The sequence below is a fragment of the Nannospalax galili genome, unplaced genomic scaffold (genome assembly GCF_000622305.1).
Source record: "Nannospalax galili isolate Female #2095 unplaced genomic scaffold, S.galili_v1.0 scaffold1270, whole genome shotgun sequence".
NCBI classification, from domain to species: Eukaryota; Metazoa; Chordata; class Mammalia; order Rodentia; family Spalacidae; genus Nannospalax; species Nannospalax galili.
Genome location: NW_008328301.1, coordinates 210,695 through 227,269, shown reverse-complemented (window position 1 = coordinate 227,269; position 16,575 = coordinate 210,695). Strand labels below are relative to the sequence as shown.

General features: G+C 51.2%; 1 protein-coding gene across 1 annotated transcript in view; it reads left to right on the top strand.

Moving 5' to 3' along the window:
• The window catches only part of Cd5 (CD5 molecule), a 22,941-nt gene extending 13,009 nt beyond the window's left edge, over positions 1–9,932 (top strand). Inside the window, exons 3-11 of the mRNA XM_017803610.2 lie at positions 505–813; positions 1,184–1,234; positions 1,934–2,266; positions 3,752–4,039; positions 5,340–5,465; positions 6,135–6,188; positions 7,032–7,154; positions 7,692–7,783; positions 9,422–9,932. Coding sequence (XP_017659099.1) covers positions 505–813; positions 1,184–1,234; positions 1,934–2,266; positions 3,752–4,039; positions 5,340–5,465; positions 6,135–6,188; positions 7,032–7,154; positions 7,692–7,780 — 1,373 coding nt within the window. The 3' untranslated portion in view covers positions 7,781–7,783; positions 9,422–9,932. The remainder of the gene's footprint in view (positions 1–504; positions 814–1,183; positions 1,235–1,933; positions 2,267–3,751; positions 4,040–5,339; positions 5,466–6,134; positions 6,189–7,031; positions 7,155–7,691; positions 7,784–9,421) is intronic.
• The last annotated feature ends 6,643 nt before the right edge of the window (positions 9,933–16,575 follow it).

Here is a 16,575-nt window from a genome sequence, read left to right as displayed (position 1 = left end):
CTGCCAGAGGTGGTAGACAAACACAAATCACCTACCCCCACACACAAATTCACCACACTGCTAGGATACTTTCCATCAATTATCCACCGCCTATTAGCAGTCAAAAACCTAACAAAAAAACAAAAAAAAAAAAAAAAAACAATGTGGATGGCCCCTGAGGAATGACACCTAAGGTTGACCTCTGGCCTCTACAAGCATGGGCAGATATGTGCACACACATCTGCATACACACACACATACGATATCAGGCCCTACCTTGGACCTACTGAAACAGAACTTCCAGAATTCTGCTGGGCAGATGTGAGAATATCTTGTCCACAGCCCCAAGGCCCCTCTAAGCTCTGAAATCTGAGTTGCAGCACAAGGCTTCCAAGGTGCCAGGCCTGAGACTGTAGGAAGCCTCTGCAGTGCCCCAGCAAGGAGGACGCTCAGAAGAGGCCAGGGGGAGCTGGCTCTTTCTCTCTCACCTATCTGACCCCTCTCGCTATCTCTTTGACCCCCCAGGTTATCAGGTGATGCTAAATGGCTCCAACTCCAAGTGCCAGGGCAACCTGGAGATCCAGAAAGAAAGCCTGAGGCACACCTTGTGCAGTTCCAGTTGGGGCTGGAGCCAAAATGAATGGGGGAAACTCGGTCCAACCTCGGAAAAAATCTGCCAGCAGGTGGGATGTGGGGGCCCCTTGGCTCTCATCTCCTTCCCTTCGTTCAATAGACCCCAGAACCAGATCATCTGCCATGGACCCCTGTGGTCTTTCTCCAACTGCACTCCAATCTCACAGGCCAGTTGCCTCCCACTAGGCCTGGTCTGCCAAGGTAGGTTAAGTCACATGGTATCCTGGACTAGGGCCTGGGAGGGCAGGTTGAGGGAAAGGGGTTTCCAGCTTATAATGTCCTGATAGATGCTGGGGGGGGCGGGGCGGGGGGCTAGGGCACTGCATCTGTCTGTCAGGATATAAAAGCAGGACCTTTCTCTGCCAAGTGCTAAGTTCACTGTCCTATGAACCTCCATTTTCCCATCTGTGATGTGTGGGACTGCCACCTCACTGAGCACTGAGAAATGGGGTAGGGGAGGAAAGCAAGTCAGGTAATTGGCAAGTGGCACTTAGATCGTGAGCTATGTCTTCTCACTATCACAGTGCCCTCCTCCTCCGCTTTCTACCTTCATCTGAGTGTTTCATTTCAGAGCCCCAGAGGACGATGCCTCCATCCACAAGCACCCTACCCACCACCACAGGTAAGCTGATTCTCAGGCCTCACGGATGACAGAGGAAGGAAATAGCTGATGCAGAGAACAAAAATCCAGGTGCTGGAGAGATGGCTCAGTGGTTAAGGGCACCGGCTGCTTTTGCAGAGGGCCTGGGTTTGGTTCCCAGAACCCACATCGCAGCTCACAACTGTAACTCCAGTTCTTGGGGAGCCAATGCCTTCTTCTGGCCTCTGTAGGCATTGCATGCATAAATACACTTGTATACATGAAGGCAAAACACTCATACACGTAAAAAAAATTTAAATAAAATTTAAAACCCTGGGCAAAGCCTGTGACCACTGCACTCTTGAACTCTGGAGCCATCACAGCCTGTGCAAGATTGGGCTTGGCAATATTCCTTCATGGAGAGGAGAGGGACTGGGGAGGCCCCACCCCTCCCTGAGTATGTCTAAGCAATATGCTGGGGAAGGCAGAGACCACTGCCACTGTCTAGCCACTGCAAAGACACCCACCCTCCCACAAATAACTCTCATTGGGTCACAAAAAGAAAAACCAAACCCAGGGGACCAAGTTACATTTGAATTCCAGTGGGAAAGATTCCAGGATGTCCTGTGTAATGTTTGGGACTCCTCACCCCGCAAGGTCAATCGTAAGCATTCATTCATCTGTTGGGGCTTAGCAACAAGGCTTGTTGGAAGGCATTCAAACCTGCCTCCCCACCTCCAGTTCCTCCTAGACTGCAGCTGGTGGCCGGACATGGGGGCCTGCAGTGCACTGGCATGGTGGTGTTCTACAGTGGTAGCCAGGGTGGCACCATCCTCTACAAGGCTCAGGACAGCCCCCAGGGCCTGGGGAACCTCATCTGCAATACCCTCCAGTGTGGGTCCTTCCTGACACATCTATCGGGCCGAGAGGCAGCAGACCTGGGAGAGCTGAGAGACTCCAGGCTCTTGCCAATTCGGTGGGAGGTCCGGAACTGGAGCTGTGCCTCCCTGGATCAGTGCTTCCAGAAAACCCAGGCCCAGGAGGGCGGCCACATGCTCAATGTCATCTGCTCAGGTGAGTGAGAAAGAACCACGTGCCATCTGGCCGTCTGCTACCTCAGGGGTGGGAGGGATCCTGATCAGATAGATGGTCAGGCTACAATGAGGCCCAATGGAGACGAAAAGAAAGTTGAGGCCTGAGCCCATATCCTCCAAGAGGTGGGATGGGTCAGGTGTAGAAGATTCCCTCTCAGGGCCTTGAACATCTGTAAAGCAAGTTCCACCCAATCCAGAGGAATACTGGCCACTTGGAGAAGTGGAGTTGGCAGGGATCCTAGGAGGATGTGGGCTTCCTCTTGTGTCTGGTAGAGCCAAGGAGATTGAGGATGAGGCAATTGAAGGAGTGGGCTTTGCCAGGGGTTGTTTATGAATTCTCAGAAAGGAGGCTGGAGGGTTGGTGAGGGGCGGGAGGTCCTTCAGGCCTAGGGCTCAGAGCACACAGCTGTAGAGCCAGCCCCTAAGAGGATGCTCTGCCTGGGTCCTCCACATCACTGGAAGTACCTGGATGCAGTCTGGACTTTGTTTATAGCAGGTTATCTGGTGCTGTGTATCCTTCAGTTTCATCACCACTCTAAGAGGTGGGAGCTACTGTTAACCTCTTTGTGGACCCAGAAGCTGAGGCTCTAAAAGGCTCAACTTCTCCACCAGTATCACAGAGTACTAGCTAGGATTTACCCCTAAGCAGTGTTAATCCACAGCCTGTTTCCTAAGCCTAGGTCACTCAAAGTGTAGTCCTGGACAGGCACCTCCCCGTCTCCCTCCCACTCGCCTACTCTCCTAATCATAATTGGTTTCAGCAGGTCCCCAGAAATCCAGTGCAGAATCATGGCTCTGGCCCTCTAGGTCCACAAGCAGGACAGCCCACCCCACTTTAAACCTGATGTAAATTAGTCACATGCTGCCTCCTCCAGACAGGAGCAGCCCTCAAGTGTCTCTGGGTCTGATTGCCAGTGGGGCATGGCTGGCTCCAGCCACTCTTGCCCTTCATCTATGAACTCTTCTGCAGGCTAAATAAGAGATTCACTAGGGCTTTGAAGGTGGGTGTTGCCATGAAAACTAACCAAAGCTGGTGAGCTCACAACTCACTTTAAACCCAGCATAGCAGCCTCTGCCACAGACTCCCAGGCTCTACCTTGGCTTGCAGACATAAATACCTCTCTGAGTGCTAGGCCTCATTGCCAAAAGCCTGGGCCATAGGGCACGACCAGGTAGGACAACAAGATTCCTAGGTTCTGTCCCAACCATGACATGCACCGCCTTCTCTATCCCCAGGCCTTGGTTTCCCCTTTATGAAAAGCCCTCCCTCTTCCAAAAAAAACAACAAAAGAATGAGAGGTTGCTTCTCCCTGCCAGTGGATGCCAACAGGCATGGCCAGCCTGCTAGCTTCTTTGCCACTGCATCTTGGGACCACCAACTGCCCAGACACCCCAAGGACCAGAGCATGGTCGGAGGACATGATGGGGCCAGGTCTACCACTTCATCATCGCTTCTCTCCCCCAGGTTTCCAGCCCAAGGTGCAGAGTCGCCTGGTGGGGGCCAGCAGTATATGTGAGGGCATCGCGGAAGTGCGCCAGGCATCACAGTGGGCAGCCCTATGTGACAGCTCTGCAGCCAGGAGCCGGGCACGGTGGGAGGAACTATGCCAGGAGCAGCAATGTGGCAGCCTCATTTCCTTCCACGTAATGGATGTGGGTCAGACATCCTCCGGGCTCATCTGTCCCCAGGAAAAGCTGTCTCAGTGTTACCAACCTCAGAAAAAATCCTACTGCAAGAGGGTGTTCGTCACATGTGAGTTGACCACAGCCCACAGAAGGTAGAGGGCAGTTACAGACTTTTTCTCTTGGCACTCAGTTGGTGAGTGCCTCCGAAGGAAAGGTCCCAGGAGGTAGATAAGAGTTTCTGGAAAAGGGACAGTGAGATTCTGGGAACAGGAGTCAACAATGATGAGGATGAACAGAGAGACCAGGCAAGGCCCCAGCAGATTGCTGTCAGGCAGCTAACAGAAGCCAGAGCTCTCCCTTCTAACTTCTCCTCTGCCAGGACACAAGCTAGAAAATCAGAGAGTGGGTGAGATATATTTGCTACATGATTGGTGACTGAATTACTGATAAAAGAGAGATGGGTGCCTGGATGGATGACTGGGTGGTTGGGTAAGTAGGCCCATACATATGTATGTACGTAGATAGATGAGTGGGTAAGTAGATAGAAGGGGAGATGGATGGTTGGATAAATGGGGAAATAAATGGATGAATGAATCAGTGGGTGGGCAGATGGATGGGTATGTAGGTGAATGGATGGATAAAGAGATGGGTGGGTGGATGGATAGATGGATCATCCAGTATGCAGATGGATCAAAGGGACAGCTGGCTGGGTGGCTGGCTGACTGGATGGATGGATGGATGGAGATAGGAGGATAGATGGATAGATGGATAGGGAGATGAGGATGGATGGATGCATCAGTATGTATATGGATAGTTTAATGGATGGGGAGATGGATGGATGAATGTATAGGTAGGGAGATGGGTGGGTGGATGGATGGATGGATGGATGGATGGATGGATGGATGGATGGATGGATGGATGGATGGATGGATGGATGGATGGATGGATGGATGAATGAGATGGATGAGATGGATGAGATGGATAGGGAGATGGATAGATGGATAGGAAGATGGGAGGGTGGATGGATGAGTGGGGGATGGATGAACAAGTGGGGAGATGAATAAATGGATAATGGGTAGGTGGGTGAATATATATAGGGCTGGTTGGTTTCCTGATGTATAGTCATATATGGTCATCTTCTTTATGGTAATATGATGGGAAGTTGATCAATCATAACTAACAAATGGAAAAAAGTTAATAGCTGATAACAAGAGGGGCAAATGATGATCACTGTAGATAACTGGTAAGTAGACAAACAGGTAGCAGAGACTCCTAGAGACGAACAGAGGGACAGCCAAGAAGACACATGCTTCTGCACATGCTGGTGGGTTTGTGGGAGGAGCAGTGGTACCAGGGGAAGCCAGGCAGGAACATGAATGGACAGCTTGCCTCCAGGGCTGGACTGATCTAAGCCTCCTTTTGCTCAGGCCAGGACCCAAACCCAGCAGGCCTGGCCCCAGGCACTGTGGCAAGCATCATCCTGACCCTTGTACTCGTGGTGGTGTTACTGGTCATGTGCGGGCCTCTGGTCTACAAGAAGTTGGTGAAGAAATGTAGGTGCCAAACCCCAAGACTCCCTCCCTATTTATCACTCAGCCCCTACTGCTGCTCACTGGCCTTTTCTGCCCAAAGAAACAGAAAGTCAGGGACATCATACCCTCTGATTCCCCTCTGATTCGCCTGCATCTGGGCCCAGCTGAGGCCCTCTACAGTTGATAAAGTCACAGCCATGAGACATCAGCATGGCTTTAATACCAAAAGACAATTCAAGCCCAGCTCCACCACATACTAACACCTGCTAGTGACACTGACTGGTCCACTTCCTCTATCTGAGTCTGTTTCTCCATTTGCTGAATGGACTGCTACACACTTTATGAACATGAAGACTTATCTGCCTGGCCTTTCAGAACTTAGGAAAGATTATTCAGAGGCAAGGAAGGCAGATGATGGTCAACAGAGGTGTACAGTGTGGGTCCTTCATGCTCTCTAGGGTCTGAAGTCTGGTTCTGACTAAACCCTGTGGGTCATTCCTATGAGCACCCAGTCATATTCTCTGCATCCAATGGCTCTAATACCCCTTCTTAGTCAGGAAACTGAGGCACAAAGACTGGAGGGGCATCCGCTAGCAGTCCTGCCTTCAGGGCATCTGTACTGTACCCATCCCCTTGAGATCCACCTCCCCCTCACCATCCCACCCTCATGAACGTCTTGTCTGTTGCCAGTCCGCCAGAAGAAGCAGCGCCAGTGGATTGGGCCCACAGGAGTGAACCAAAGCAGTAAGTATCCCCAGAGGCCAGGTTCCCCTCAGCAGCCCCAGGTCTCAGGCCACGAGGCAGGGTCAACATCTCTGCTGATCATAGAGAACTGGAGGTTGTTGGAGACCTCTGATCTCCACCACACTTCGCAAAGATGTGATTGTGGCCAACAGATGTCCCCACACCAGGGAAAGAGGAGGCTTCTCTGGGCAGGTGGCTCTGTGGGTTTTGCCTCTTAAGCCTCAGAGGTCCCCACAGTCTATACCTCCAGAGCAGCCCTTCCCCAGTGTGAGGGCAGATGCTGATGGGGATTGTCCTGTGGTCAAATAAATCTGGGTTAAGCAAAGCTACGTGCAGTTCTTTACTTCAGGACTTATCAGAACTTTTGTGGGCAAAGAGGTATTACAAAGCATTGGCCAAGCTAGTTTTTGCACAGAACAACTTCAAAGGGCATTTTAGAATATTCTGAAGCAGGCAGCCCAACCTCTCCCCTGGTCTTCATTGTCCTGTCAGCCAGGACCAGAGCCACACTAATCAACAGAAGTATGTCTTCCCTCTGCAACCCCATTCCTCTCCCATCTCTATGTCCAGGACCTTCTTTCTAGAAGGTTCTCTGTTTTGTTTTAAATAACGCAAAGGTCCTCAACTCCTGATAGGGCAACTGGTGGCTTCACCTGGTCAATCAGATTGCGCTTTTAAAAGTCTGAGACTGACCCTGGCTAGCTAGAACCTCCCCCAGGGAGAAAGGAAGAGGAAGTGCATGCCCCCTCCCACATGGGAACAGGAAGTTAAGTTCTGGGATCCTGCTAGGGAAGGACAGAGCCGCCATTCTAACAATGCCATTGGCCTCCTGTGTCTGCTTAGTGTCTTTCCATCGAAACCACACAGCGACTGTGAGGTCCCAGGTAGAGAACCCCACAGTCTCCCATGCAGAAAACAACGAATACAGCCAGCCTCCCAGGAACTCCCACCTGTCGGCTTATCCCGGTGAGTGTGGGGGGTGTGGGGGTTGGGCAGCAAGGGAGGGGATCATGTTCTTTGCTTGTCCTGAGGGAAAAGGGGGGGTCGGGGATGAATATGCCTGCTTAACAGCAGGTCCCAGCAGGACAGAGGCAGGGATACTGCCTTCACAGGCTTCCACTGTCCCTTGGAGACCTTGAACCACTTATCTAGAAAGAATGCTTCTGCTGGATGGCCATCATTAACCCCAGCCTTGCTGTGATCTAATGGGCCTGTTTGCTGCAGGCCTTGAAGGGCTGGATGGTAAATGAGCTGGGGGGCCTTTCTCTGAGCCAGGACAGAGCCATTAAGTGGCTGCAGGAGCCAAGTACCTAAGGCTCCTTACTGGCACTCACAATTAAACCCCAGGGGGTCTGGAATTCAGCATCATTAGCTAACACTTGGCCAATCTGATCAAAACCGATACAGGGCTGTCACCAGCTCAGAGAGCCTCTGTGATCTTGCAACCCACTCAGCTTTGTGTAGCTTCCAGGGCTTCTTTAATTGGCCCTCTTTTCTCCCTAGCTCTGGAAGGGGCCCTTCATCGCTCCTCCACTCAGCCTGACAACTCCTCAGACAGTGACTATGATCTCCAAGTGGCTCAGAGACTGTGAAAGGTGAGCCTGTCCCACCTAGTATTGGGCACCCAGGACCTCCAAGTGGGGACACGGCATCCTGCATCTCCACTGTCCAGAATGAACAGTAGCACTGAGCATCTTACTTCATGTAAAGGGAAACCAGGCATAATGGTGCATGCTGTTATCCCAGCACGTAGGTGGCAGGGTCATAAAAATTGTCACAAGGTGAGCCTAGTCTATATAGCTAGTCCCAGGCCAGCCAGGGATACACAGCAAGACCCTGTCTCTAAAAGAATAAGCAGTAGCAGTTTAGATGAGAGCCACCCAGGCAATTTGCAGAAGAATCCATCTTAAAGCTGTCCTGTAAAGTTCCATTGCAGAAGTCCATTCAAAAAGACCCTTAAGGAAACTGGGGAGATAGCTCAATCAATAAAGCACATGCCTTACTGATAGGTAAATAGGGTCAAATTGGGAGAAAGCACCAGGACACAGACAAAACTCCAGTGGGATAGTTTATTAGCAGAGGAAAGCATATGGGACAATCTCCTTCGAGATAGAGAAGCTGACTGCTGGCTGGGGGTTTTTGGGGGGCGATGCAGAAGGTGGGGAGTTTTTTTGTTTTGGTTTGGTTTTTTTTCGGTCTTTTTTGAGACAGGGTCTCCTTGTAGCCCCAGCTGTCCTGGAACTCACTATGTAGACCAGGCTGGCCTTGAACTCACAGAGATCCGCCTGCCTCTGCTTCCCGAGTGCTGGGATTAAAGGCGTGGGCCACCATGCCTGGCTTGTGGAGAGATTTTTTAAAAATTAGGCAGAAGAGAGGGAGCCCAGGGCTTATCAGGAGAGAATATACTCTGTCAAAGTGCCCCCTTCCGTCCCCTTCCATCAGCCAGGATCTGGGTTATGCGGTAAGGATCTATACATTGTGAAACTTATCAGGGGGAAATAGCTCATATCAAGACGGTTCCTACATTAATGGATCCAGAGTGCAGGGGCTTATTTGCCTTCCAAGATCAAAGGGGAAGCAGACTGTGCTGAAAGGCTCCTTGCAGTAATTGGGTCTCAGGTCAAAAGGTGGAGTCTGTTTATCTTGTCCTCCAAAATCAGGGTGCTCATTAACTCAGTTCCTGCATTCTCAGGGGCCCTGCAGAACCATGAGGCCCTGCTGCATTGGGGGTTGCTGTAGATCTGAACCCTAACACAAGCATGAGGTCCTGAGTTTGAGCCCCAGAAATGTAAAAAGCTGGGCCCGATGGCATGCACCTGTAATCTCAGTGACAGTGAAATGGGAGGTGCAGACTAAAGTTTGCTGGCCAGACTGTTAGTCTACTTGACAAAGTTCCATGCCAGTGACAACCCTGTCTCAAAGGAAGAGTGGTACCTCAAGAATGACACCTGAGGCTGTCCTCTGAATGCCACTTGTACACCACACACACACACACATACACACACACACACACACACACACACACACACACAGAGAGACAAAGCCCCCTAAGCGGTTGTGATAAATCACACCCTTCAGAGCCTCTGTGCCTCCTGCAGAGAGGAACACTCCCTAGCACAGACCAGCAGCTGCCCCAAGCTGAGCCCAGGGCAGGGCCCCAATCCCCACCTCCCTGATTCCCATCCATAGTGTCAGTGTCCCTACTCTGACTTGTGTCCTTTTCACTCCCACAGAACTTGGAACCAGCAACCAGAGGCCAAGCAGAAATCCTCTGTCCTGAGGAAGCTCTGTATTCATCACTTAGAATGACACCCCTATTTCCACTCCCAGCCAGAACTTGGACAGAGGTCAGTGTCCTTTCAAAAAGATCCTTGGCCATGAAGCAGCAGGGCAGCTTCTATCCCTAAGGCCAGGACAGCTTGGCTGGTTTCCCCAAGAGTGGACCCTCAAAAGACACAGCTTTGGAGCAAGCAACCCTTCCAAGCATAGACTCCATTATCCAGAGGGGTCCCCATCCCCTGGGGAGCAGTGACCAATGAGACTGGCCTTTCTTTTTGGACTCTGAGGCCAGGGAAGAATGATAGGACAGCAAACACCTGTGTGGGAGCCAATTTCTCTTGTGTGTTTTTAGTATGTTCTTTGTAAATAATGCTTTTTCTACTTCCCAAGAACTAGAGTGCTCAGGCTTCTTGTGTCCAGGGCCCCATCCTGTGGGTCCTTCTGAAGAGAAACCTGCCGAGTCCTCAGCACCTACCATGGTCACAGGTCTGCACGGCTGAGAACCTGCCTGCCAAGGAGGAGTGGCTCATTCCCCCCAACTTTCACCTTCTACACCTCACATCCCCTCATCCAAAGATATCCTGTCCAGAAGCAGGGCCCACTGGCTATCAAGGGCACTGGTACCATCTCCAGCACAAAGGGCACCCAACCAATCTTCACCTACTGGGCTTTTTATTCCTCACAGCAATTCAAAGTCACCAGTTCAGGTAACTTTCAGCTAACCTTCAACCTCAAGAGTCAGAGAATAGAACTGGGTATGTTCTGTGGGTTTAATTAATTCTCAACTAAAACAGCCTCCTCTACTATTCAGATCTGAGACGGAGCTAAATTCAGAGGTGCCTCAGTTTCCCTAACTATGGGTGAGGGGAGGGCATCTAACCAGGATCTTCTAGGCCTAACCCAAGGACAAGTTTTATCTGAGTCATGAAGCCTTCAGGAAGCACATGGCTCCCTAAGGAAGCAGCATGAATGGTGACCCACCTCAAGCTGACATGTTTCTCCCACTATTCGGCACTTCATCTCCCAAGCACATAGTTAGCAGATAGTTAGGCACTGATGCTGCAGAGCATCCGTGATCCAGCCACAGCAGCCAACTCTGAAAAACGCGAAGAGGAGCCACTAAAAGATGAGGGCACTAAAGTACCCCCATTCTAGAAGCCTGCTGAGCACTCTGCCCTCCCTGCAACACACCACCACCACCGCCAGGCCTCAAGTTTTATTTTTACTTATGACTATATGTGTGGGGGAATGTGCACATGAGTGCCCAGGTGCCCATAGAGTCCAGAAGAGGGCATCAGATCTCCTGGAGCTGGTTACAGACAGTTGTGAGTCATGAGATGTGAGTACTGGGAACTGAACTCTAGTCCTCTGCAAAAGCAGTACTCAATCACTGAGCCATCTCTCTAACCCTAGGCTTCAATTCTAACAGCTCAGGTTACATATCTGCCACTGACCACACTAGGAACCCAGTAGGATCCACCACATGCCTACCCATACCTAGTGGGGTAAAGCAACTCCTGAAAGTGAGCTAAAAGGTTGCTGCTAGGGAAATAGTGTCTCCCATTGTTCCCTTTCTTGATAGAAGCTCTTTAGTTTGCCCACTATACAGTGGTCCCCAAACTACTTAACAATAACAAACCCATACCAAAGAGTGGAGAAGTCTTTAGAAAACTTCTTGGGACTAGGGAGATGGTTCAGTCAGTAAAATGTTTGTCATGCAAATGTAAGGACCTGATTTCAGACCCCCAGCACCCATGTTTTAAAAGCTGGGCACAGTGGCATGCATGCCCTTGTGATCCCAGGGCTGGGGAGGCTGAGACATGCACATTCCTAGAGCTCCTGGCTAGCTAGCCTACCTAAGTGAACTCCAGGTTCAGTGAGAGACCCTATCTCAAAAAGTAAGGTGGAATGTTATGAGAATTTTTGCTCTGTGGGGGACTAAGCTATAGCTACCCTCCTCTTTCCATGAGGGAAGGTCAAGAGTCAGCAAGCCCATCTTTTTTTTTTTCTTTCTTTCTTTTGCAAGTTCATGAAGGTGGTATCTGTTTGGCTCAGAGAACAGTTCTGTAAAGCACTCCACCCCTTCCTCCAGCTCTTACATTCTCCATACCTCCTCCTCCATAAGTACGTCTGAGCCTTAAAGGGGGTAACAGATGTCTGACTATTCTCCACCAATAAGGTGAACCCTCGTGCCCTCATTCATTGCTCCATCTCCAGAGCGTGGCCGTTGGTAAGTCTTGGTGGTATTCGTTCTACAAAACACACATGAAAGGGAAGAAAATGGGAAACAAAAATATCCAAATGGATACTAGCTGCAGTAATAACCTATGATTGTAAACACAAATGTGAGGACGCACCCTAGCCTGTACATCGTTTTTAACAAAGCACTAGCACTTGCTTTTCCACTGGGTCCTGTTTTTGTCTACGTTCCCAGTACCATTTCCCCCATGGAGTGGGCCTTAAGGCTATTCAGAAAGTTGATCCATAACCATTCGTGCCATTAGTGCACTAGCAGATACATCTCTCCTCACATTCCCATTATGAAGCATGCAGGGTCTACGGCCGAGCAGGTCTTTTGACCTTAACTCTCCCAAGCAATTTTAGTGGAGCCGCTGGCACCTCAGGAGCTGGCTAGCTCAGAGGGAGAGGACACGTCTGGTTCAGTCCTAGCTTTATTTCTTCCAGTCCTGCAGACAGAGCATGTGGTGTCTTCAGCAATCGGGTCTTGCCATCTAGTTCTGGAATGCCACCAACAGCAGGGCAACAGCCTTTATTGTCATAGGGGCCTCTCAGGCCTTTGTGGCCAAAACTCGCAGGGAGGTGACGACCTCTGTTTCCACTCTCCACGGGACACCCTTCTTCAGCCTTTAGCATTTTTTTTTTTTAAAGAAGATGCTAAAGTAAACCGTTAGCAAGGTCTATGCTACCTGTTCCTATCAATTATCAGGCTGTTTCATCCCAGGGCACTCTCGTGACCTCCATGCATTTCCCCACCTTCTGGACTCAGTGGGGGTAGCTGAAGCTATAAAGCCAAGGTGGGACATGGGCTCACTCAGTTGCACCCCTCTCTGGCTCCTGTGATTGTGCCCAACAGCCAATCAAGGCTGTGGCCAATTAGGGACTGGAGCTGGTGATTCCTTGGCACCAAAAGAGATCCTGGCTGGGAGAACAATCTTACCACTCAGGAGAAAAAAATGTACAGAGTTTACTCAGGGGAGGCAGCTGCCCACTCCTTGGTCAAGCTTAATCGTTTCCACCTGCACTGCTCTACCTCTTTCAGTTGATGCTGATTGCCTGTGATGTTTTGGGGGCTGCCGGGAACCAAGACACACCTGGTCCCAGCATCCATCCAAACCTGAATATTTTAAGAACCAACAATTTTGCCATTTAATGTGCGGCATCCACTAACCCTGCATGGTCCTCACCTGCAGGTGCCACTGGCTCTCATTAGGAGAGTGGCTGTTGGGGTTCCATTCCTCAAGGGCTCCTTCCTCCACTGCAGTGGGCACTCATCATCAACTCCCCTATAGTTCTGTCCCCATGCTGGAGTCCATGCTGCTCCAAACTCTTTCTCCACTCCCTGCTTAACAGTCCTATCTTGATTCGTGGTGGAGGCATCCCGAGCCACCTCTCTCCTCAATTCTTTTCCTACCACCTTTACCTCAGGTCTTTTTCCTCTACTATCTACCACTTCCCCAGAGGGGCTCCTTAACATAGATCTGATTGCTGTTCTCTCTACCCTCTGGCCCTCCAGTGGTAGGATGCTGTAAGCCAACACCTCCATCTCCTCCCATTTATTCAATATTTCTGTCTGCTCGGGGACTCAGAGAATGCCTGCTCTTGGTCTTTCACCACTGTAATGTTCCCTTAAACATACACTCTCCCTCTGGCAGCCCTCTGGGCCTCAGACATATTATATCCCTGCTGCACAGACCAGGAGCCAGGCAGCCTCTGTGACACCCTCATCCCTGGCACTGCTCTCAGGGATCATAACATCTGTTCTAGATCCTCTAGATCCTCAGCTGTTCTCAAAACATTTCCATACTCATAGAGCAGACCCCACCCATTGAGCAGGCATGCCACTCCATACTATTTAGAAGACTGCTACCCCAGATTCTTCCCACAGACACCCCACCTTCGGGTAGCCTCACCTTAGTGACATAACCTTCTGCACTGCCCATGCCACGGCTACCACCCTAAAAGGTAGCCACCATATGCCACAGAAGATGGATGCCAGGTCAAAATTTTCTGCAGACCCTCCACCCTCAGACAGCGTGGTCTCAGCTGCTGGTCTCATCCCCCTCCCTCCTGCAGGAGCAATGCCGGAGCTCCCCTCAAGTTCATCTGTGGTTTTATCACATCCTGTCCATGTGTTCTGAGAATTTTCAACCTGGAGACTAGGCAAACTTTATTCTCCACCATTCCTTCTAAGGTCCCAATATCAGGCCAAAGTTCAATTCCACAGAAGCTCCCCCTGGGGAGGAGTAAGTTTATTGGGTTTACTTACAGAACATGGGTGACCCCAAAGCAGCCATGCTGGGAAATCTGCACCCAGCACGGATGATAGCTTCCCCACAGCTGCACAGATGGAGTCCGCATCTCCTAATCTTCCCCAGCCCATATATTCCTCCAGCCCCACCTCAAACCCCGTGCAATTGGGGCAGAACTGCACACAACTGGTTGGGAGGAGTGGCTGGATACTCAGGTGAGAGTCCCATAACCCTCCCTACCCCCCTTCTATAAGGGAACGTTGAGTCATTAGCCCAGCTGTCTTGCAAGGAGACACAGCTGAAGTCAGGAGGATGGCTGAAGATGGAGAATGAGGAAAACCCAACATCAAGCTCTGGCCTCTGCATGCACACATGTGCGTGCACACACACACACACTAGCCTAGATGGTGCATTCCAGCAAGACTTGCTGTTTGGTCACACAGCCCCACAGGAATAATTTCAGTCCTTAAGGCCCTGTCAAGTTCCAGCCTCAGTTGGTGGACTCAACCCACAGTACTCCAGGTGAGCACTGCTCCTCCACTGGGCAGCTCACAGCACACATGGCCCTTGACCATCAAGGTTGCTCTGCTGTGACCTGGGCCACCTTGGGGTCTCCATTTTACATCAGAGCACACTGGAGCAGAGCAAGACCTGGCCACTGCAGGGTCCCCTACATTCCTGCCCAATGTCCTACGTGTTACTGGACAACCTTTCAAGGCCATCTATGGGGGGGTGCGCTCTCTGGGAGCTCGGGGTCCCTGCGCGCACCTGGCTAGTCGCGGGCGGGTCTGGCCACAGGCATCTCTGGCCACGGCTGCTCCAGGAGCGGCGGTGGGTGGCGCGCAGGCCTCTGCTACTGAAGCATTGTTCAGCCGAAATCCCGTCTCTATTTCACCCGTGTACTATTCTTTAGGATGCAAGGTTCCTGGCCACAGAACCACACAGGGAAGAGTACGGAGACGGCGAAAGCTAGGGTGTCCCTAAGCCGGTCACGAGGGAGTGCGCCCCCCCCCCAGACACAAGACTCAGGTCTTAGTCTGTTACAGCTTTATTCTCTGAGACCCGGCTCCCTGTGTCCCAGCTCTCTGCGACCCAGTTCTCTGCAGCCCAAATCTCTGCAGCCCAATTCTCTAAGACATTTATACCATGGGGGTAGTGGTAAAAGCTTTGGCTGTTAGATGCTTTGTGAGGCATTGTATTTACATATAGAAGTGGATTTCTGCCACACTGCTAGACTGTTGTCTGCCTGGAGAAATTACAGGAAGGCATGGTACCTGTTAGAGCCAAAGGCCATGTTTATGTTATGGCATTCGTGGCAGACACTTCAAAAGGAGAGACAGGAAAGATGCCAGGAAGACACCCCGCTATGAAAGGAGCCTGCAGCACATAATTCCCGAGCTGCATGAGCTGTCCGGTGTGAAGGGGCTTCGACTTTGCATAACAGAGGCTCCCAACAGCCATCTGTAGACAACCTGATTCTAGTGCATTCTCCTCACAGTAGGTCAAAAAAACCAAAAGCCTGACATGAAGCTCCCACAGAGTGGGCAACTAGCCTAGCCTCAATGTGCCATGCTGCCACAAACCATGGGGGTGGGGGTAAGGAGTACAGGATGGAGCAGATGCCAGCTGGGACATTTCCAAGGTCTCCATGCCAGCCAGTGGTGTCCTAAGATAGGCTTCTTCCAGGTTCTAATCTGAATGCAGGGTTTGTGGGTGTGCTGCAAGAGGCCCACTGTGGTCCAGCAAATGTGGTCAATTTCCAGGTATGTGCTGCCACATCAGCTATGCAATGGGAAGAAGCAGAGTGCCTCCTAGTGACCAAACTCCCCAGCTCTCCAAGTCCTTCCTTAGAAAAGCCAGCCCTGTGCCTCCACCACGCACTGGCTCAGTCCAAAGCAGGTGATGTGACTGCTGCAGTGGCATCTGCAGCTTATCCCAGAGAGCTGTGTCATCCATCATCTGGCTCTCCCTGGGGTCCCATGTTCCCAGCCTTGGACTCTTGCAATGCAACTCAAATACAGCTATGGGCGAAGGGCAGTAAACAGATGGAGTGGGGACTCTCAGCCGTATCCTGGGGACTCTGGCATCAGAAAAAGATGGGGAAGGGGTCCTGCAGCCCAAGACCCCATGGACCTAACTCCAAGTCCTATGTCCATGTGCAAGCTGGTCACTGCACCTCTCCCAAGGTCTCCTTCCTGTTTAAAACTGGGGCTTCCTTAGGAAGGGCTAGAACCCTGGGAGACACATGCCATGATGCAGCGATTCACCACCTCAGCCTCTGCACAGGCAGCCAGCCTCTGTCACATAGCCAGGAAGAAAAGGTGGAAAACTGACTTGAGGGACTGGCAGAACCTGTCTCCCACCTCCTTCCAGGCCTCAGGATATCCACTCTAGCAGCCTTGGAAGGCCACTGAGGAGACGCAGCATAGTCCATAGCAGGCTACTTGATCCCATAGCCAGGCTAGCACCCCCCGCCCCTCCTAGCACATTCCACAATCCCAGATTAGGAAATGGATGAATTGCATCCCAAAAGTCTGCTCTCCTGCCAGCCCAATGTATGACAGAAAACTCACTTCCCAACCTGGGCTGTGGCACAGGCGCCCCCTTGTGGGATGACG